We start from the raw sequence: 23,990 nt of genomic DNA on the forward strand, positions 1-23,990 counted from the left end.
CTACTGTGGTCGTGACAATATGCTATGGCAACAAAGTGATTACTACCTGAAATACAGTTTATACGAAAACAAGACTCGGGAACTAAGGATTGCTAAGGAATGCGAATAGAAATAGTCATAGTCGGAACTGCTGTTCTTCGTCCATTCCGCGAGCTGCTTTGTTTTGTTCCGGCAGGAATGCGCCATAGATCTTGCGTAGGCTCCGCCTATAGCATATGAGAAAATTTTTCTAGAAAGCTCAATACGCCGTGGCTCAGGCAGTGACATGGCAAGCCAGCTCACGTCCTAAAACTGTAGCTTTCCGTATTCGTGGCTTAGAATCGGCTGGTATATCTCGCCCTCTTCTGCGATGAAGTCAAGCCACTTCAATGAAGGCCTACTCAAATCCATGCCTATAATCTTGATGGAAGCAGATTTGACAAAATCACGTATTTTATCTTTTTTTTTCATACAAAGAACATTTTATTTTGGTCTTATAATATTCGTTTTTTTTTTTTCGATTTGGTTGCTTGCAGTATTTGGGAGACGGGAGCACGGCGTAAATTCTTTTAAGATCACTCGTCACGTCCCCTTTCGTTGCGTCGTCCAATCTGTCAGCCTATACCCTATTAATACTCCTTTACCTCTAAAACTCTTAATCATTCAAACAGTTCACCGCCTGTGTCTTGGCCACTCCCCCGTAGTGGGTATGTGCCATTCTACTTGAGGCCAACCAACCAACCAACCAAGACAATTCGTCATCACTAATCTTCTGAGTTTTTAAGCAATCAGAGTACTGGACTGCAATGCGCAGTGCCTATAGGGTTTTTCGAAATGATTCAAATAAAAAACCTCTTTCTCATGTATTTCAGACAAATAAATGGAAGTTTATGCACAAAGTATGTTCACCTGTGGCAATGAGTTAAAGGAAACTCTGTAGCCCTCAAAGCCTACTCATGAGTTGACTAATCTAATCAGGCAGGAATGCATTCTGAATAAGCGACATTATAGCTGATAAGTCACCGCACACAGACCCCATACGGCAAAGAATGCAAGAAGAGGCTTGGAAGCACAGAATATAGCCTTACCATTTCCTGAAGTTTCATGCCACTCATGCTTTATCGTCCCTCTTTATTAAAACATCTCTTGCCGTATTCAAAGGCAGGTGTATAAGTCTAGATAGTCGCTGAATAAGCAGCATGCTAGCTGCTTTTTCTTTTAATTTTTGCAGAGTGAACAAAAGTTAATTCTCTTCAGGCTATAGATATTTTCAACGAGCACGTTTTTTTTTTTCCGAGTTGCGTCCCAAGTATAAAAATCATTCAACCCATGGCAGGTGGCCTCTGCTTACTTAGCAAGCGTCACTTGTCCATCCGCTTCAGGGCTGCCTCCGTTCTAGTAAATCGGGATTCATCGATCAGCTGGCCGTAGAAGGAGGCTGAGCCCATTTCGGGTTTAGCTAAGACTATTTAAATGGCCCAGGAGGACGCTGGTCGCTTCTTAACGCGATAGCGGCGGCCTGCCGGCCGGATAGTGAGTGGCGCATCGCTTGACCACAGCGCGACTGCGCCAGAAGGGATATGAGGACACCCAGAGATCAACGAATGTAGAGAATGACGTTCTACATATATAGTAATTAACCCAGTACGCTCTAGCGTCATACCCCTAAGGCGGAGCTTTAATGTCCCCTCCATTTTTTTTTTTCTCAGGCTGGAATTAATCAACACAATGCACCCGAGCAAAGGTGTGAGCCCATGTACGTACACTCGAAAAACATAAGCACATTCGCAAGGCACTTACTACAGCTATGGACTATTACAAACGCACAATGCTGCGTCGCGTTGGTGAAAAAAAAAAAACTATTTGAGCAAAAATTCACATTATTATGGCCACGAAAGAGAGAAAAAACTATTTCGCCACACAGGACCAGGCCGCTGCCTAAAGTAGCTGGGTTGAGGGTGCAGCCCCAAGTGGTGTGGCAGTTATCGTGTGTGACGTCGGCCACTAGAAGCAGACATAGTTTTGGGCATAACGCAACAGCAAGAGCAACCAAGTTCTCTGAGGAATAGGACACGTGTGGAGAGACGGGCACCTCACCTATGAGGGTTGCAGTCATGGCAAGTTGTTGGTAGTTGGCACCTGCTTTATAGCGCTTTTTAAAATGCGTATTGAAATCAAGGCAACCCTTATTCTTTTTTTTTCTAGCCTATACTCCACAGCATTTCTGTTTGCAATGGCTGAGAAACCATGGCTCATGAGATGAAACCACCTATCTCAAAAGCCATTTTACAGCATGGCTGCCATATGACTGCTTGGATGGTAAGCGTCATTGATGTTGATGCCTGAGGAGTTATTCCAAGAAACCACCGCTTTTGAAGCGGTAATCATACAGGCCTTAGCAATTTCTTGCATTCATGTGTATAAATTTTATGTCAAAGTGACTGAGAATCATAGTGTTACAGAGCACGAACAGGTATGAACAGGGAATCATCTCGGCGCCAAAGTTAGGTACAAGCCAGATTGCCTACCGTCCAGATAAGCACTACTATAAAAAAAATTGGAGGCTTATCAAGGTTAAGCCCAGTGGATGCGAAGCATGTCCTTAGCGTTTGGAGGCATCTTGACCGCATACACGCCCGGCGCAAAGACGCTGGCGCGGTTGCGGGCACAGAGACTGACGCAGCGTTGCGCGCGACGGCGCGAACCGAAGCGTGGAGGCCTCCGCCGGGCGACGTCCGACGGCCCCATCTGCAGATGAGGCCCCATCTGCAGCCGGTGTGACGTCATGTCACGTGACCTACTTGAAGGTCACTTGAAGGTCAATGGTGGCAACCGCCGGGCGTCGCGCGAAGGCCCGAAACCTACGTTAATATGCTTCGCATAAAAGCATTTGTTCAGTCGCATTAGTAAGAGAAATGGCTGAAAGGACAGTGCAACTTGATGCAACTCACACCTATAAAGCCGGTGTGCTCTACGTCTGGAGCACCATGCGGTAAATTGAAAACGAAATATAGCAGCCATATTTCACCACTAAACCAAACGCTGCTTTAGACACCTCAGAGCAGAGCGCGATCTATGGGTGTTCCACTTTTGTCAAAGCATAGCCCGCAAACCTTTGTCCGCGCACGCGTGTAATGAAAGGAGATATCACTTCTGATGTACTAGATCCCGCGCCTCATCTTCCACGGTCGCTCGTGTTCTGGGTTCTGAACTGTCTTCATGGTTACTTCATGCAAGCTTTTTCACCAACACCTTTTTTCTTATTTTGCATCTCGAACACGTTTTACATGGAACCGGCGAAATGAGAACAGCGAAAGCAGGCAGGCAACTGTCGATTTCAAGCAATACGATGTTTTGCGCCATTCAATGCCAGTGAAGTACGGGTTTCTTTCGAGCACCTCCGAATAGCGTTCTCCGAGTTGCAAAACGACGCGGGAAAGTCGATTTCGCGACGTGTTTTGTACCATCTCTACATCATCCACCTCTTGTGAATCTAGGTTCTCGCAAATATATGGCAGAAAATTTTAATATTCAAAACGCTTTCGTCATCATTCGCTGCGAGCGGAGTGGTCAATGTTTGGGCACTTAGCCGAGATCAAAGCATCTGATACTGAAACCGTTACACGGGGTGGGCTACGGATACAAGCGTACGGCTGCGGATGCATCAGAATTCTGCTGAATAATGCTCGATCCTCACATTAAATGGGGAACGAGAGAAAAAAAAAGGAAAGGCACGTTGTTTAAGCAAGTACGTCTCTAGTTGGCTTCGCTGCATTGAGATCAAGGAGGATGAAGGGGTAAAAAGACAGGAACGAAAGAAAGTATCACAAATAAAGCCCATACATATTGATGCGGATAAAGTATATGAGTGGTTGATCAGGCCTCTTGACTTTAGGTGCAGCACCAGTGGACGAATCGCTTAGGAGGCTGCCATGGAATGATGAGACCTTACGCAAACCACGCAGCAGACCTTAATGAACGGATAAAGCGGGCCATCGGTAAGTTATATATATATCAAACAAGGGATATGGAATGAGGGGCTCGTTATAAATATGAGAGAAGCCAACAGCCACAGAAACCAAGGAGCACAGGGGATTTTTTAAAATTTATTTATTTTTATTTTTTGTGGTGTGGATCAAGTAAGAATATTACTGAATATATTGTCGCTTAAAGCTAATTGATTAGAAAAGCAGAAGAAAAAAAAGAAGGAAAAAAAGCAGAAGAAAAAACAACCACATACCGCCGGTGGGATCCCACCGGCGGCATGTGGTTGTTTTTTCTTCCATCTATATATAAATATATATAATCTATTTGAGGCTTCACTCGAGTAACGGGGTCAGTAAAGAACGACATGTTCACTCCGTCAGGGCATCTGTATGCGTCGTTGTTAACTCCGCATCTCAGTAGGCCCAGAAGAGATTCCACTTCTCTGAGAGTGGAAGCTATGACCAATTTTTTTCACGTGGAAGCATCAACGTCCGGGAATACAGCTCTAAAAATGAGCACTTCAATGCTTTGCCGTTCACCGAAGCGTTGTCCGCAGTGAAAACAGGAAATGAAACAAAACACAAAGCACATTTTTCCATTAATAGAAGTCCTTAAAGCACTATCCACGATTGCCAGCCAGCTTGACCCAGGACACGTGGGAGAAGCGAGAGGTGAGCAACCTTGTATGGTGGGTGATGTTCGACTGCACGCCTTGAGCTTCCATTATTTGTACTTGGCTCATCGTGGTCGATGCAGGATGTACCCACACGACAGGCATGTACGCCTCTTCCGTCCGTCTGAACTAGCGGAAGAGGAAGCAGCCCTTCCCCGCCGCAACGCAGTGATGATTAAATGTCGACGATCACGCCTCCGTACAGCAGTCACGCGATGAATGGCTACGCTACCACTTCATAAGAGATGTCAGAGGGGCTTTTTTGTTACGTTTGTTCACTCGCTTTTTCCTCTCCTTCCATTTCTTGTCTGCCGAAGAATTAGGGCTATTCCCCACTGGTCATGCAACTCAAGGTTAAGTCCATGCGCTAAATAAAAAGTCGATACACCAAACAAGGCGGAGTGTTCTCTGCCATCCCGTGACCACCGCGAGTTTGCATTTACTGTACTGACCAATCAAGGCACTTGTACTGCACAAATTATTAGTGCAAAATTCTGAGCAACTAATTTAAAGCGGTGGTGTCTTGAAAATTCACATTTCATTTTTTTTTCTCCCGCGTAGAAAGAAAGCATCGTTCGTTGCCGCAAAAAAAACTCAAGACAAAAGTCCATCCTTTCTTTTTATTATCCTTTTCAGACTTCTTCCTCACTTAGCAATTCTTCTTTTCGTTTTCTAAGCCTAAGTGCCCGATGCGGAGCCCAGGCAGTCTCGGCACATGCGATGGTGCATACGTATGCGCAAGGCGTCAAAATACCTATGCACCTTTGCCCCATTTGTTCGTAGTGTAGAGGGGTCTGGGAGAGCAACGCAGCCGCTTTCAGACCTTTGTGGTTGACTCACAAGTGTCAGGGCAGCTATAATGTAACAATCCTTTTCGATCGATTCTATAGCATGGTTATCCGCTACGCCAACTGGCTGATCCCAGCGAAAAACGAGTCGTGGCGACGGGACAGCAGCTGAGGGGCAAAAAGGAATAAAAGTGCCATAATAACCCAATGCAGTGCATGAGGGCCTGCAAACGGTTTAATCACGGATCATACTAACTGACAAAAAAAACTCTTCATCCTTTCGGCCCTGGTGTCGTCAATTAACTTCACAATACAAATTTTCCGCCAGCGCTTTAGTAACAAAATAAAAAACTACCGATCACTACTGGGATTGTTCCCAGTATCGGCATGACTCTCCTCGAATTTCTACCTAGACCTTGGCGCATGATAGCCTTAGATGCTTATGCGTAACAAAACCCAACACAACACAGCTCTCGACTTTCTACTCACCAGTACTGCCTAAGGTAGTAGCAGAAGAAGCATGGAAGGCATGGCTGAGGAAGCCGAGGAACTGCACATCTGAAAATTTATTTCTCACTAGCCACTTCTTTTCCGCTGAGGCCTTTAATTGCTTTGTGAAATGTTTTTATAAGCCCCTATCCTCCTCGTAATATCACTGCATACGCAGAGGCTTCCCTGTGCCCTCTGTGATTTCGACACCACCAAACGGTTGCTAGCTGTGAAAACCAACTGCGCGCTTAAAGACGAAGACAGAGGGAGAACGTATACGATACACAAGCGTTTGCCAGCGACTGGTGGCAGGTAATTTTTCTAGACGAACATCTGCTTATCTTCTTGCAGGTGTACCTCTAATGATGAATTTGCTGGACTGCTGACATCGATACTCCTCAAAGGATATTAGACGGCACCATAAATTAGCTTTTCGATGAAGTGGAAAATTAGATGTTGTGATAAAGCCACACAATGACAATGCGGTTGATGGCGAACAGCAACTGGATGAAATGAACATGAGCAAAAAATGAGCCACTTAGCTTTCGCTTTCATTTCTTTTTTTTTACCACTCTCTCCCTCCTGTCGGGGGTGCAGGAAGCGACCCGGTGCAAGCAATCTGTGTTTGCGCACAGCCTCTCATGCAGCACGTGTGACGCGTCCTCGACACTGGCAGCAACGCTGCATGTTTGTCTGATTCTTCTCCGAATGTCATGCGCTCTCCGTAGAATCCGTACGCCATGCGCTCGTAAACGCATTCTACTTCTTGGGCAAAGAATATCCACGCAGCATAGGGCTATGGATGACATGGAATATCTTATCGCTTCCACAGAACAGCATTTGGTCCAGGGGCAGACACTACAGATTATCAATCAGTCTATGAACTCGTCCACTGTGAACAACTGGTCTGAAAACGGGCGTCAAGTGCCCTGTGCCTCATGTCTGTTCAGCACGTGAATACAGATGTATTAAAAGATGTATTATGTTTGTTTTGTTTTATTGGAGTTTAACGTCCCAAAGCGACTGAGGCCATGAGGGACGCCGTAGTGAAGGGCTCCAGGAATTTCGACCACCTGGGATTCTTTAACGTGCTCTGACATCGCACAGCACACGGGCCTCTAGAATTTCGCCTTCAAGAAATTCAGCCGCCGCACCCGGGATCGAACCCGCGTCTTTCGGGTCAGCAGCCGAGCGCCGTAACCACTGAGCCACCGCGGCGGGGTAGATGTATTATGTATTACGAATGTCCTGGGCTGAGCGCTAAATGTCACTGAAGCGCTTTAAAGATCGGTAGAAGAGAGTGAAACAAATGTGTCGAAAGCATCCATTTTTTTTTGGCCCCGCAGCTTTCTAGGGAGGCTACGAAAGTTTGAGCTTACGTGTCGTTGACGAGACGTATTATTAGCTAGGACAATCACATATCTAGAACAGGGCGAAAAGAAAGGGTACATGACGTAAACGTGGACAGGGGAAGGCGGCGTCTTCCGTGGCAAGTGCATGTTCCATATAACCCTTAAAAATAAAGTAACTGCTTTGGAGTCCTCCACATTGCAAAATATGACACATTCAATGCGACAGCATTAAACTCCGCCTCGTGCAATTTCGCGCCCTGCGTTAGTCTCAAAATACGCTGACTGGTCCAGACGGCGATGACGTCCCGCGGTCACGTGACAACAGCGCAATGGTTCAAAAGTGCAAAACCAGGAGAGAGCGGCCAACCGGGAAAGGGTGACAAGCAGGTTTTAGCAGGTTCTCGGCGGATTCACCCAGCGAATGATTGGTGGGCAAATAAAGATGCGATGACAGTGACAACATTGTGTATGTGGGTGAAAAAACTGACACAAACATAGAAACATGTAGCAGCAACGTCGCTTCTTATGCTGTGCCATTCCACTCTCAAGGTGACTTAAGCACCATCTTTATTTTATCCATTAACTACTTTTTCCTCACCTGCGGTAAACTAAGCTTTACCTTAGTGTAAAGCTGTCTCATTCATATATTACATCCACAGAACCCATTTAGTCCTATTTTGACGCCACGCCTCAAAATTCATTTATAGTTGTACAGCGGTATTTAAATTATTACTTCGTGGTATGCGATCTTAGGCACTGAAAAAACACAAGGGAAAAAAATTCCAGGGCCGACAGGGTTCAAGACTTTGACCCTGATTTTCTGACACACTCGGCTGTCATTCAGCGTGCACACGTCATTCGGGGGTTTGCGTACTACGCGTCCTTTTCTGTGACTCCATGAAAGGAGTGGCTAGATGCGTCCTGTGGTATGCTGCCGCCTCGTACGTGATAAGGAAAATGACAAGGACAGCTTTAACTGGCGTCATCTATCTAGCACTGCTTATATTCTATCTTGTTGCGGTGCGGGGTTCCAGGAGATTCCGGGCTACCGTTTTCCGCCTCCTTTCGGGTGCCACAGAAAACAGCAAATGGGGAGTGACGAGTGTCGTGAGTGCGACTGTGTGCGCTCTTTGGATTCGGCTGCTTGTTTCGATTCTGCACCACGGGAGAGCCCCCGAACTCCTCGCAGCACAAAGCTGGGAAGAATCGCATTCTTCAAATCTCAAGCTAATATGTCTATTACCAAAGTCCAGCTAAAAACCTCTAATCCTAATGAGTTGCCAAACTGCAGTAGTTAAGGAAGCCAACAGTCACTGAAATCGAAGAAAGCATAAATAATGTTTTTCTTTGGTTTTTGTTTCAATTTGCGGTTTTTACCAATGGGAAATAAGAAGTGTTGTCTTTTTTACATAATCCATGTTGTATTTTGCTAAAACAACGATACATAAGACAAGAACACAAGCACAGGACGAGCGCAATGTATCAACTATCAACGCAGTTGATAGATTGCGCTCGTCCTGTGCTTGTGTTCTTCTCTTATGTGTCGTTGTTTTAGCAAAATATAACATGGCTTATGTAGATGATCACGAACTAGCCCTAGAACCGCTCTTGTTGTCAATTTATATCTCCAAAGTAATTAATTAGCAAAAAAGAAGAAAAACAACCACAAACCTCCACCAGTGGAATTCGAACCAATGACTTCTGATGTCACGTACACTTCTTTAACATGTATGTCATAACAAGCGCCCCCCCCCCCCCCCCTTCCTCTTAAAGCCATTTATTGTTGTTTTTTTTATCTGGCGAGCTCCTAGCTAACACCCTCGACCGGTTTTTAGGCGTCTGAAATTGTTGACTCTACTTAACCAAACAAATGGTCTTGCATTTACCCTAACATTTTTGCTATTTTAAAAACACACCTAGATTGTTGCGTTAAGTCTGCAAAGGCGGAAATGTGCAGAGTAGAGTTGTATACTGCAAACCAAAGCCAAAATCTCCAAGTCTGCTCTCCCGCGTTAGCAGAATATTCAGTGTGCAATAAATCTTCAGACTTCCACGAACTGCGACGGGTGCGGCGTTTCCGAGAACGGCGAGCTCCTCGTCTCGTGTGCGGAGGCAACACACTTCCTTCGGAGAACATCGCGCATCGTCTCAAACTCCTCGGACTCGCTCGACTCAGCCCCATCGCAATCGACGTCGCTTGAATCCCTGGAAAGTCGGAAACGCCGTAATGTGACGAGACACGGTGACCATCGCTGCGGTAGTCTAAGATTACACCGACTGAAACAACGCGAGCGAACGTTGTAGAATAATGCAAAGAATCAGCGAAATGAAGCGTATGAAGAAACTTTCCCGCGCGCTCGAGAGTCGAGTAGACTCTGGAGCCGTAATTTATTAGACTCGAAGGTGGTGCACTAAAATAAGAATGCTTTTAAGATGGCACGCCAGCCAGCTAACACGCTCTTCTTGGGAACGGGGCTTTAATATTTCGCCCGTCACATTAGCATAATCCTAGTCTAGAATGAGGTCACTTCATCACTCCAGTTCTCTCACAACTTTCTGCGGAAGGCGTTCGCGCCGTGGCGCGCTGCCTGTTGTTCTCTCTACGGGCACTGAGAGCGCATCTCTCTTTCCTCTCACGCTACAACTTCCACAGCTATTCTTCCGCCGCCCACCACTTTGATTTTTATTTTCTCACTCGCTGAGCCTTATAATCAGACATTCTCGGCGCTCGCAAGGCTTTTAAGATCATCTACGGAAGTCAACGTTACTCTGCGCGTCTTAGTATGCGTGCTGACTCGCACTTGAAGTAAATGCATCATAGCGTGTATCGTCAGCCGGACCAATGATTGTTTATTTCTTATTTTCTTCTTTCCGAGAATAGCTGAGACTTGTCCAAACGACTACACGCAATGCCGCCCGTAGCAAATTCGTTACATGTCTTACCACTATGAGGAACACTTTGCTTCTTCCGAATCAAAAGCCAAATACATGCGCAAGTGCAAACTTCGTTATCCACCGCAGCGTCGCATGTGTTTTCATTCGATAATTCGAAAACAGCCAAAAGGTAACTGCAGAACTTCACAAACTTTTCGCTGCTAAAATGAGATATAAAAAAAAATCCTGTGCGGAAGACCGAACGAGCATTTGCACTTTCACATGTTTCCTCCAAAAAAGCATTTGTGCAGTTGTCTTTTTTTCAAGACGTTTATTAGAATCGCTCCTAGGCACTGGCTAGTAAAAACACAACTTTGTGAACTCCTTTAGATATTTAAGTTTTTATAACTCTCGCAAGTTTCTGTAAAGCTCCATCTCTGTCATGTTGCTTGCGTGTAACGTGCGCGAGTTCAAGCAAAACAACACTGCCTTATTTTTAGTTTCATCGAACATACTGAAGTGACCTGAACGCCGAAGGCTTTCCAAACGCTTCCTGCTGTCAACCAGCGCTTCTCGAGAGTGGGCTGCATTTTCGGTGAGAGTTGAATGTATCTGAGTCCATGAATAGAGAGCGTAAGGTTGGCAGCAAAAGTGACGAGAAAGTCTCGTTTGAGATGAAATGCTGGCTTTACTGAAGCAAAAGGCGCACGAATCATCAGATGTTCGACCCCGTTTGATGGTGCCGACAGTTTGAGGCTAAACTTTCAGAAACCAGAGTATGCCGCCTTTTGAAACGAAAGGAAAACGGAAGTCTAGAGTGACAGATAAAGCCATTTCTCTCAAAAAAGTGTAACATCGATTCACGCCGGCTAACGGAGTTCAAGGTTCTTGGACACTGGCCGCGGCAATCATCGGCGGTGAGGGCATGCCAAGCCCTCCTGCGGTTCTTAAGAGTGTCAGGCCTTCACGACCTGCTGTGACTTTGCCGAAGCTTTTTCGCCTTCTGCTTTTCCTAATCTCTCCCATTTCTCCCTCACCTTATTATCCCCTCATCCCTTTCCCCCCAGTGCAGGGTAGCACTGGTTAACCTCCCCGTCTTTCCTCCTCCTCCTCCTCTTCCTCCTCCACTTGGGTTTAGCGAACAGCCCAGCTGCTTCCGAAGAGGGCAGAAACCATGAAAGCTCTCTGGGACATGAACTGCAGTCTTTTAAGCCGCAAAGATGATGCTGCAGTCTTCTTTAAGTACCAGCATATAGCGTCATGTTGTCTTGTAAATGAAGAACATGTTTTCGAACGTGGTCGCTCTAGTTAACGCCGATAACGGCCCATTCTACACCGGATGCCACGGCCTTCCCGGGTTCGGCATTAGAAGCCACTCAAACATAGCGATAGAGGTCGTGTCGCACTTATATTTTGGTCAATTTTCTTTGTTTTCGCGTCATGTGATTGCGTGGTTTCGCTAGTTTATTTCGTTTTCTTTCTTTCAGAATTTTTTTACGTGACGCCTGTTTGTCAGCAATTCAACCTACAATCAGCGCCTTCGTTTGTGCAATGTTTCTCTTAAGACAGATCCAATGCGTTGTTGTCTTCTCAGCAAAATGCTTCTGTGAACTGTTGTCAGCTTCGTGCTGGAGTATACGCAAGCGGTTACAAGCAGAATTGGCACGCTAGTTTTGGGGCTTTTAGTATATCCTGTACCGCCCTCGCTACCGTCTACCGCACCACCAGCGCGCACACGCTGACTGGTCACGACGCAGCAGGCGTGAGCGCAGGTGGCTGGCACATGGTGCCATCTAGTGCCTTCAGGAAGATCTGCGCATGCGCAGTGGCCGCGCGCGGTAGCAGGAGCGGTATGCGCTATGCTAAATGTCTCTAGAGTGAGCACCACCTGGACAGCGCTCACTTTTCCTCGCTGACGTCGGACAGGTCTCCGTAGTCCGCCGGGTTCAGGCAGACCGTGCACCGATTCTCGAGCTCCTCGAAGCACTCCAAGCAGTAGACGGCTGCGAGAGACGGCGGCGCCCTCTCTATGCAGTAAAACTGGTAATATCTGATCTAATGGGCGATTTTATTCACTTCTCGTGCCCCCTAACTTCGACAGATGAAAAGATGACCTTCGCTGCATGCCACACATTATGGCGGCTGCGCTTGCAATGTCTGGAAAGAAGCTGAAATTTTGACGGGTCGGGCAGCCAAGCAAACACGCTGGGCTAAAATCTTCATTGCCGAAGTTTTTGCTAAGCGCAGCTAAATATAAACAAACATAAACAATGTAAGAACTTGCAGATGCAGTTAAAACTGGACATGTTGGAACAGGTGGGCGAATTTATTTATTTGTCGTGCTGATAGCTTCGTCAGATGAATTGATGATTTTGGCCTAGATTTTTAGAGAGACCGAAACTGTTGTTGTTTTTCAATAGTGTTTTGTTTTCATAAAATCTGCCAGATGCAGAGTCCAGAAATTTTTTACGAGAGTAGAAACCAATGTTGCACACCACTGGGACTAAAAATACGCGCTGTAAACAGAAAGTAGATAAATATGTTTTTTTTTTCTTGGCGCAATAAAATTTCCATCCATCAATGGTATTTTTTTACTCATAACAACACAAATTGTCTTAGGCTAGTGATTCTAGTTCCAGTCATGTCAAATGAATTGATTAAAATCCGTATAAAATTTGTTTGCTTACGCCTTATTGTTCCTGAGAAAAAGACAAATTAATCTTCAAAAATGCTGCTTTGAGAAAAGCGCAAATAAAGCCTCTGCAAACTTCTACTTTCCAAAGCCCCGAATTCCCACTCTCACTAGGAAAAAGAGCCAAAAAAGCACCTTTTAAGCCCTCAAAACCAATGAGTAATCACTTCCTGAAAGCTGAAAAAATGTGCGTTCAGAAGGCAGCGAATCGAAAAATTAATTTCTTTTTACAAACCAAAGTGAGGTGAGAAAAATGCAAATGAAGCCTCTGAAAACTCCCGGTTTTCGTCCTGACGGACTACGAAAAAAGATCAAACAACACTTTTGAAGTCGCAAATACGCCACTCTAATATATTTCGGAAACTTAAAGAGAAGCTATATCAGCAGGTCACAAAATCTTCACAGTTTCACCTCACGTCAACTCATTACACAGTACACACATTGTTCCTCGAACTTGACATGGATAAAGAGAATGGTATCCCCACGCGCACCAATAGGATCAGACACTGGGGCAGCAGTAACATAGCCAATATGAATAGCAAGAGTCATTTAAGAAATAATAGTATGGTGAAAGCATTTGTGCGCTTTGACGTACGCGCAGTTGCAGTTAAATTGAATAAAGCCGGGGAGGAATATTTAGGCGCTGAATGATTTAAACGAGGACTAAGCCAAAAAAATGGCGCCCAATTCTTTCTAGATTTCGATGCGCCTATGCTCATTAGGCCTAATAACGTCTACAGTGCGTGAACACAAAAAACTCAATTTCTAGATTTAGTCGTATTCTTAGACGTACTTTGCTACACAGTTTTCGTCGTGGTGAGAGACATAGATGTTCACTTCATACGCACATGTCATAAAGTGTTTCTTCACAGTATTCATAAGTGGCTTCGTACATCCATTGTCTTGTGGTTAACTTGTTCTCAAAGCAGCCGAAAACTTTAAGTTTCGGTGACCCATAATTCTTCATTAGATCGCGAGGCGAGACATAGAGTAACAATAAGCCACATGCAGTGGCGGCGGCCCTACCCCCGGAGGACGCCGTCTTCAATATATACATCACCCGAAGTTTCTCAAGCTCTATTCATTAGCTGGTACGTTGGGATACTGGACTTGCAAGTTTATTCAGGTCGGAGAGAACCCTCTGGCAGTTAATCAGGCGGCCTACTAGTTATAGGCGTTATTTTGAGCTTTCGTAATTCCAAGCCGCAGCGCTAAACATCCCCTTCGACGTCTCATTGGCCATAGCTAATCCAGCGGTGTCCGAAATTTTGACTAAAGTTTCAAAATCATTGAACAATATCTTAAAACGAAAGTACAAGCTGGAAGTAAAGCACTGAACAAATCACACACTCCGTTCTGATTGCGACGCCGACGCTGCTCACTATACCATTCAAAGGCGCCTTCCAGCCGATCAAGCAGACGAAAACAGCAGCAGTGAATCGCGCATGCGCAGCGGGTCCCTTCTGGCAAACTTCAAATTAGATGCAAGCCGCCGGCTTTGGAAATGTTGAATATTGTCGGATAGCTTCCGGCCGGACTTCGCATATGCCTGGCTCATGGTGCACGCAGTGACGTCGGGATCCTCGAAATAGCTGCGTTAAGAGTTCCGAGAAGCGGACTACGCGGACGAGGAAATGCGAAACCTGCGAATTTGCAAGCCTTTTTGGTCCGACCTACGCATTGTCACGTTTTCGGTACTTGCTCGGTAGCCGATACTAAAGCTCGCAAAACTGGATTTCATAAAGCATTCGCAAGAGGAGGTAATTGATTCTCGGGTAGGAGACCACGTTCAGCAAGAGCAGCAGATTTGGCTGGGCCGTGTCTATCAGTTGCAGACGAAATGGTGCTCCGAGCAAAATTGATTTCGGACTTGTTTTGAAATCACATTCGTTACTACGACGACAGAGAGGACCAAATGAAACTTTACGAAATCAACACAGAGTTATTATTTCCAAAGTCAATTTAGGAGTTCTCTCTGTGCGGCAGCCGCTGAGTCCTGTCAACACGCCGGGAAGCCTTTATCGAAACAGGAGCCGCGCTATTTCACAAGCGAATAAACCGCGATTGTGAAAAGCAAATAAAAAAAGCCTGGCGTTCCAGCGTAGTTTTCTGAAGTGCGTATTGCTGTCCTACTGTTCAATGACCCAGATAGGCTGAATTAGTTTTCTTTTATACCAGTCGCTATTGATAACCGGTCTGACGCCCTTGACGAAAGCGTACATTCATTTTACTTAAGCAACAAAAGTCTAAAAGTATTCCTTTAAATATTTTTATTCGCTAGTTCTTTTTTCAGTGGAACAATAAAAGCGCAAAATTTCTGTGTGAAAGTTGTATTTCTTATATTTACAACACACTGTTATATAAATAGGCACTGCCCTACCTGGACACTAAATTTAAGCCCAAGCGTTGCGTTTCTTGAGTTGATCAGGTGTCTTTGTAGTTTAACTCAGAATGCGTTATTTTGTCAAAATACAGCTTTTTCTTCTTTTTACATCTCTTTCAACTTTCATCTTCTGCTACCTCAAGACCATACACAACAGCGACATCTCTAGGTAAAAAAAAAAAGGTGAAATCATTTTAGGAAATCTAAAAGCGCAGATTTTTTTTTTTTTACCTCAAGAAACTACCGATAGAACTTCCAAGGCGACATCAATCTTCCCGCTCTTTCTTTTTAATTATTTCTTCTATGCTTGCTTTCTTCGTCTGCCTGCATGTTCGTCCGTACTTCTAAGTTAGAACACATTGCGGGGCTTATAAAAACACAAAGGGGAAGAAAGGAGCCCAATACTATATACGCTGCTTCGTTCGGCTACATTGAGTAAAGCGTTTACAAAAACAAGGCTTAGACTAGAAAATGTCCTGTGCTTCTTTTTCTTTTTTGTGTGTTTTACTGAGCCCTCCAATGCAACTGTTTTCACTCAATACGGTCGACCTAACCAATGCATGTGCGGCACTTCCTCATTAATTTCATTTTTTTTTCATGAACACTGAAAGTGTTCTATTCAGAGCAATCCAACAAGCCCAACTGCCACCCCTGATTAGTCTAATCGCTTCTAAATGATCCCTTGTTCCTTCCTTCCTTTCCTTCTCTCTCTATATTTCAATGTTTATTCTTTCGCTCAATAACTTGTCAGCATCACACAAAAAGTTCAAAAAGTTCTTTAACCTCCTCGTCCGTGACCATACAGCCGTTAAAACATTCGTAAGCGCGTAGCAACACTGAGATATGTAACCGGCAGATCTGCCAGAGGAGTGAGGTTCTGTGCCTGCAACGTGAAAGGCAAAGTCTGCGGTACACGTCTTTCACAGGTGACCTCATATGCTTGCAGAGGGCCATGAATAGCCAGTTATGCCTCGTTCCTATCAGGATACATTAAGAAGGGACCATCTTATTTCAGTGTGACTCCATTAGGAATAAGTTCAGCTAGTGGCTGTTCAAACACCTATCCGAGCAGTAGTTGCCTTGGGCGCAATAACAGAAATGTGGCGACTGAAGTTTGTCAGTGGCATGTAGAGCTGGCATATCAGCTTATTGAAGGCACTGCCACTCTTCTTACTATATCCTCAACACTTTTTTTTATGCGCTCTTAATACAGTGTCGCGTCACAAGCAAAGGAAAAAGTGCGCTGACTTCTGGGGTGTAAAGAGTTCGGCGCCGTAGCATGTTAGAGCACAAATGAGGCACTGAAATGCTCATACTGAATGCACAGCATGCCTCAAATTCCACAGTGCCACGCGTGAGCGCTCTTCCTCTGTCATAGTCATACTCCGCTTACTTGTAAAGCCACTGGTGTCCAAGCTCACTAAGAAACGAACGTACCCGGGAGCACTTAGTGCATTGTAGTTCCTGATGAAGCCAGCAAGAAACAGAAACTGCACCGGAAGGAATCCCGTGTAGGAGAGTTATATGCGAGCTCAAAATCGGGGCGAAGCGACTAACCTCGGCAGGTCGGGGTTGCACATCGACGGAACGCTTCCTCGTCGTCCATGGCCCCAGAGACACCGCAGGAAAGGCAGTGTTTTCGACGAATCCCGAGGAGGCTCAGTGCTCTTCGGACAAGAGGTGCTCTGCGCCGGAGATAATGGGAGAAGACCAGGTTTACAGCTACGCCATGGAAATGGGGTCCGTCTCTATCCGGGGAGTTTCATTGCGTCGACTCAATTCTCAAGGGTGCTTCTAGACGTATACTGCAAACTCTGAGATAATTAAGAAAACTGGGGACGCTATATTAGGCCCGAGGCCGGAGACCGGACTCCGGACGAGAAATTCGGAGGTCATGGGATAGGATCCCACCAGCGGCATGGTTGTTTTTCTTATGCTTTATAATTAAATGTGTTTAAGTGAAAGGTTAATCATGGTGTTATCCCACTGATCAACACCACAAATTAAAAAAGAGCATTCCCCTATGCACCTTGGTTTCGATGACTATAGGCTTCCTTTATATATAAATTTTCCTTCTCCTTCTAATCAGTTTATCTTTAAGCGATAAAATATTCACTCGTAATCTCCATAGATCAACACCACAAATTAAAAATTTAAGAAAAATCTCCTATGCTCCTTGGTTTCTGTGCCTGTTGGCTTCTTTCATGTGCGTGAGTGCGTGTGTGATTGTGTGCGTGCGTGCATAAAATTTCCACTATGAACGCAGTTGAAAGTTTGCGCCGTGTGTGTCTGCTTCTGTCTTTCTTCGTGTCCTGTGCACTATTTAAGAACCACGTCTTAATTGAGCAGAATCCATGAAGGGCACGGAGGAATTGTACGGTGCCATGCGCGAATTCGTGAATCAGTTTGGTGGCCAGGACTTTCCGCTGCTTTTTTCTTGCATATTTTTAATTGTTTGTACCTTACTGATACCGTGCAAAATGTTTGTCCTTTTCTTTGCAGTATTCATGTGTGAATGGCCGTCATGCTATTTCGCCAATCTCTAAGCCGTCGTTACCTCGCCAAACTGTTCAAGCATTTAGTCCTGTACCCTTTATAAGAGAAAATAAAAAATGATTGACCGATTGATCGACCGATTCTCTTTCATGCGTAAGAATCAGTGGCGCACCATTACTATACAGGGTAATGCTCGGTAACGGACTTCGAACGGAAATAAGCGCCCTCTTCTTGCGTTCGACATCGGCGCGTTCGCCTCATTGATTCGACACCTACGCCCTCCAGTGCATCTAGGCTCCATCGAAATGCGAACATCATGGTCGAGATTCAATCATGAGACCTCGGGGTCAGCAGCCGAACGCTGAGCTACCTTGGCTGGTTCAGCTCTATGATTGAAAATGATGAGGAGGCTCTTTAATGAACACCGGAGAGGATGAATTAAAAGTGGTGCCAGCGCATAGTGAGCAGCTGGCGCGAATGAGCGACAAGCAACGCACCGCGCGAGCAGCATGTCCACGATGCCGGGCGCGCGTCCCTCGGCGGCGTCCCAGCGAAGACGCAGCGCCCTGCGCGCCCCCGTCAGCCATCCGGTGCGCAGCGAGAGCACGTGCGCGTGCAGCCAGGCTGCCCGGGCGCGCTCCCGGTGCGGGTAGAAGGCGGCCGCCACCACGTGCCGCAGACGCAGGCCGTACGTCTGGCCCACGATCACGGCCACGCCCAGAAGGTACACCATGCCTGCGAAGGACGCCTTTTAGGACCGGCACAAAACAGAAGCGCGCGAACAACCGGCGGCCGACGAATTCGTCGCCCCGATCACTTATTCATTCGTAACCCGCAAAACGCCACGCGAGGGAATTATGTTGCCCTGTGGTAGCGGCCTTCTGCAGTGCATTATTCGTACATCGTTCACGCCGACAACTTGGTTCTGATGATCATGGTGATGACGATAACCAAGACAAGAACCCCAGTTCTTTCAAGCATCTGATAACAGCAGAAGTCTGAACGACAAGAGTAACGCGTTGAGCAACCCATAAAAAAACTTGAGCTTCTTAAACACCTTCTTAAATGAGAAAATGCGACATCACTTAGGTTGCCTGCTATTGCGTCTACAATGAGCGTCTAATGTTCTTCTTTTATTTAAACTTTGTGTCATTTGACATTGGTGAAAACAGCGCGAAAGAAGAAGCCCGAAGGCGAAACGAGGAAGTGACAGGAAAGAGCGCTGAAGTTCAGATTCTGGCGTATTTTCAGTGCAACTCAGCTACCACCACCAGCCACTCCTCAGCCACATGCTGCCACTACGGGTATCAGATTTGGCGGGATGAAGCACTGACTACATACACATTGTTGAAGTTCATGAGAAAAATTCTGAGGGTCCTTTAGAATTTTGGGGGGTTGTCCAACTTCTAAGTTTTGAAAGTCATCAGATCTTCAAATCTGGAGATGCCCTATGATTGGCCCACTGGTGATCACGCGGTGTTCATAGCGTCACGACTCCCACGACCAATCAGGAAATTTTGCGGCAGAGAAGCCGAAAATTTTTGGTTACACGACAAACTAAATGCTATCACATTAAAAATCAAGCCACGAAAGTTTAAGAAAGATCGGAAACTTCCAATTTAAAAGACATAGCTTCGACTACCAGCAGCTTCAAGCAGCCCATGAGGGCGCAGTGATCATAACGTCATAGCAGAGAGGAGAGGAGCAGTGTACGACCGAAGGCGGCGGCACTTCTGCGTTAAATGCCGCACTCTAACGGGTCGTACCAGCCGCTGCCACTGCTGGAAGAATTCTGTTAGTCGCACTGGCGTCCCACCAAAAAAGCACTGAAAGCCTATAAGGGCGCCTGTTCTATCAGGCGTATATTTTATCACTTTGCGCAAGCAGTGTCAATCCCCGCAGCTCACATGCGAGAACTTTTTAAGTTTGAGGGCCGTTCTTAATTTTAAGCAGCCCTAAAATGATTTTCAGGGCCCTGTTCCGCTTAAAAAGGCCCATTCAATATTGCAAGTCGCATATGGTCTCTCCCCTGCTATTTTGAACCTCCAGGACCCTAACGAATCGACCAAAATCGGTCTTGCAACGTCCGCGACTCGCAGGTGCCAGTATAACCCTGAGTGTCGCGCATGCGCGGTAGTGGACGTCTTCGTGTCATTCTTCTTTCAGTTTTTATGGGGAAGCACTACTTTATTGGCCGTGATGACAAAGCCGACATTTGACCACTGATCATTGACTTTTGACCTGTGGTTTGGTTTGGTTTGGTTTGGTGTGGTTTGGTTTGGTTTGGTTTGGTTTGGTTTGGTTTGGTTTGGTTTGGTTTGGTTTGGTTTGGTTTGGTTTATGGGGTTTAACGTCCCAAATCGACTCAGGCTATGAGGGAAGCCGTAGTGAAGGGCTCCGGGAATTTCGACCACCTGGGGTTCTTTAACGTGCATTAGAGATTAAATGAGTTAGATACGGTGTTGCTAGGGGAAGATTACGTGGTACGAAAGTTCAAAAAAAAAATGTCTTGGAGGACAATGTAAGACAATGTCTAGGCGAGAATCAAGCGAATTCGAAGGACACGTTAAGGCAATGTTTAGGCAATAAGCAAGCTAATCCGAAACAAAGTGCTGCGAAAGAAAGTGGGGGCCCGCCAACCGAAGAAGCTTTCGAGCCTCTTCTCTTTATCTCTCCCTTCAATGGTTGCGCCGACGCATTTTTGTCCGCGGATTGTCCGCAGTAGGGCGTTGATCTGTCCTCGGCTTAGCTGAGCCTCGTAGTGGGTGTACTAAAGGAGAAGTTGTATACACTCATGCGGCTGTAGTGCGCAATGACTGTCGTCAGAACAACCTAACTGCGTAAACTAAAACTTCCACACGCGGCACGGTGTCTACGTTGAAGAAACTGTACACATCATGCTGTTAGAGGCACACCTGCTGCAGAATTCATCCATCGAAGATGATTTCATAGCTTTTTGTTAAGCGCTTCAATATCTCACCGAAACGAAAAGGATAACCTGAAAAAAAAAATGAAATCGTAAAAGAAGCCGCTAAATGCAACTGATTTTGTGTGCACAACACCCCGTTTGTATTTTCGGTCCTTCCCGCTATTAATTCGTTCATTCATGCATTCATTTTTCTGTTCGTTGCACGCGTCTGGAAAGGCCCTCATTACTTCACTTCTCCGACGTTTTACTAATGGGGAGTAGGTTAAAGCCGACATGGGCAAAAAAGTGGTACGGTTTTAAATTGGTTAAATAGAGTAGACAAGCGAAAGCACGGGTTTAGCCTAACTGGCTCAAGGTTTTGCTTTGAGTTCAGCTTGTGTTTAGTTTAACACGAGGCGTGATTGGCTGTGGCGATAGCATAGTACTGTCGCGCAGTGGCCAGCGAAGATGATGTGTTCGCGCCACCGCGGGTTCGAAACCCAGTCACTGCAGTGTTTACTTTATTTTTCCACGTTCGCCAAGGTCACCCTCAAGGTCAAGCTTCACACAATATTTTTGGTTAAACCCAGTTAAGTAAGGTCACCCTCAAGATGACACAAGATTTTTGTTTGGAACTGTGTTAAGTAGAGCTTTCGTACCAAAAAGAACGTGCCATTCAAAGACGACGTCAGTCAATAAAACGCGTACCGATCCAATGGTACATCTCAACGTCCGGCGGGTACGGCCTGAGCAGGCAGTTCTGCACATTGGTGGCCGGTAGCGTGGACTCGAGCAGGCGTGAGGGACTCAGGGACTCGCCCACCTGCCGGTACATGTCGGCCACGGGGCCCCGGCCTTGCACGTGCAGGCGCATCTGGGTGGGAACTGCGGCCAAGCGCCGCACGTTACACTCGCCAGTTCTCATGATGCGTTCATGCCTGCATTTTTCGCGACAAGAGAGAAATTCACCGCCCTCGAAGTGCTGCGGCGATAGCATCTGATGCGACTTTACGGTTCTTGAACTATATTTTGACACAGAAGAAGCGAGCGGTAAGTCGTCCTTATGTTCCTGTTGGCCAACAGCGAACACGTGGTTTTTCCACCGGTGAAAATCGGTTCCGGTTCCTTCATTTTCATTCGCCACCGACTTTTCCGCCGGAAAGTGAACAGTGGTGGTGGACTTCGGCCACTCTTGACGCCGATCGCTCTAGCCCTTTATAAGGCGTGAAGTGTGTGCGTGTCTCACATGCATCCAGATGGCATAATTGTTCTTAGAATGACTCCAGGAATTGAATGACATTCCTTTCAAGCCGTTTCGACCACCGATTTTGTAAAAAATACGGGGTACCCAGTTGTGCCAATGATTTGATGATTTGGTTTGGTTTATGAAGGTTTAACGTCCCAAAGCGACTCAGGCTATGAGGGACGCTGTAGTGAAGGGCTCCGGAAATTTCGGCCGCCTGGGGTTCTTTAACGTGCACTGCCATCGCAATGTACACGGGCCTCTAGAATTTCGCCTCCATCGAAATTCGACCGCCGCAGCCGGGATCGATCCCGCGTCTTTCGGGTCAGCTGCCGAGCGCCGTAACCACTCAGCCACCGTGGCGGGTAGTTGTATCAATGACTTCGTAAAAATAAACATTGAATGCGGTACGTACTCTTACCTTCAACTTTTGGATGTATTAGACAAGTTGTATTAGAAGTGAAAATTGCTTCAAGAAGTATTATGAGGCAGCTGACCGATGTAAAAGACTCAAAAGCTCGACAAATTTTCTTTTTCTGCCAAGAAGGTTCTCGCTGAACTATACAGTTGCGCTTATACAAACATACACAACACCAAGGAGGTCTATTAGTGAATTTTAAAACCGCACTGAACGGATTCTTAGATAGTTCGGTAGCATTTCGCACGCAAAAATATAGCACGTAGGAGCATCGTTTTTTCGTTTGCCGGAACTTCAAGCAAGTGGGACACATGTGTGCGGGTGGTGCACAAAGGGTTAGTACGACAGTAGTGTCAGAAACGCAACGAAGGTTAGGTAGAGAACCTCAGCAGTGCGTATTTTAAAGAGGCACCAGCTTATCGCGAAGCGCCATCATATACAGGGTCTGTTCTGAAAGTAGTAGGACTGTTTTTTGCCTGGGCGAACGGGCGGACGAGAGGTGGTCTGCGTGTGCAGGATCGTTGAAGGGGGATATTGGGAATGCTGGGAAAAATCGGCACTCGGCTCTCGGCCGTTGAAGAGAGGAGGTCGCTTGTACGGTGAACCCCTGTCGAAACGTCTCGTCACGCAGAATCATCGAGCGTTTACTGGATCAGCGATACGCGATCAAATTTTCAGTAAGTCTTGGTAAAACGGGCAAATAGACTGACAAAATGATTAAGGAGGCCTACGGTGACGCTTCCATGGGTAGATCAGATGTCTTTTGAGTGGCACAAGCTGTTCCGAGAAGGTAAGGAAAGAGTGGAGGAAGACGACCGCTCCAGACGCCCTTCGACCAGCAAGACCAACGAGAATTTGTAGCGAGTGAAACATTTACTTAACAGTGATCTTATAATGAGTATCAGAATGAATGCTGATGACTTGAGCATTCCTCAAACCCAAGTTTTTGAGATCGTGACAGAAAACTTATCCATGAGGAAAGCGTGCGCGAAGTTGGTGCCGGGAGTGTTGTCAGAGGAGGAAAAGGCCAACCGGTGGAATTTCTTCATCATGTGAATGAGGACCCCGATTTTTTGGCCAGCACAAGGCGGCAACGCTGCCTCAGCCCCCCTACAGTCTCGACTTGACCCCGGCAGACTTTTTTCTATTCCCGAGAATAAAATCGACGCTCAAGGGGAAACATTACGGATCGGTACAGGTGGTTCAACAGGCCGTGACGAAGGAGTTAAACAGCACTCCGGTCCAGGCGTTCCTGGAGGCGTACGAAAACTGTGAAACTCATTGGCAGCAGCGTGTAGGTGCGGAAGGGTCCTACCTTTAAAAATTGTAATCGTCTGTACTATTCTCTTGAATAAATTTTGTTTAAAAAGTGAGTCCTACTACTTTCAGAACAGACCATGTATTTCATACATCGTCAACCTGTGCAGTACCTGCTGCATCACTACGCTCACAGCAGCTGCTGCGGCACGTCGCAGCTTCTGTCTCTCGCTGAAACAGCGCCTTCAGCATCGAAGCGAGCGCACAGCAACAAGTGACCCCCATTGACACGCGACGCGGCAAGGCCGTAAACTCCGCATACGCCGGGAGACAAGCTGTCTCGCACACAGAGGCCAACGACATGCATCACCGACGCGCTTACAGAGCCCGCCTCTCGATATCTCTCGACAATCGCGTGGTCGTCTGTCTGTACACGCAACAGCCGCCTCTC

At 46.3% G+C, this 23,990-nt stretch overlaps 1 protein-coding gene across 1 annotated transcript in view; it reads right to left on the bottom strand.

The window, feature by feature from the left end:
• Positions 1 to 9,310: 9,310 nt before the first annotated feature.
• LOC149340767 (DC-STAMP domain-containing protein 2-like) overlaps positions 9,311 to 23,990 on the bottom strand; it is a 60,558-nt gene continuing 45,878 nt past the window's right edge. Inside the window, exons 10-14 of the mRNA XM_089551179.1 lie at positions 21,330 to 21,506; positions 18,211 to 18,448; positions 16,775 to 16,902; positions 12,046 to 12,145; positions 9,311 to 9,473 (exon numbers count right to left, since the gene is read on the bottom strand). Of these exons, the coding sequence (XP_089407305.1) occupies positions 9,311 to 9,473; positions 12,046 to 12,145; positions 16,775 to 16,902; positions 18,211 to 18,448; positions 21,330 to 21,506 (806 nt within the window). The remainder of the gene's footprint in view (positions 9,474 to 12,045; positions 12,146 to 16,774; positions 16,903 to 18,210; positions 18,449 to 21,329; positions 21,507 to 23,990) is intronic.

The sequence above is a fragment of the Amblyomma mixtum genome, chromosome 6, assembly GCF_055824585.1.
Source record: "Amblyomma mixtum isolate Tamu chromosome 6, ASM5582458v1, whole genome shotgun sequence".
NCBI lineage: Eukaryota > Metazoa > Arthropoda > Arachnida > Ixodida > Ixodidae > Amblyomma > Amblyomma mixtum.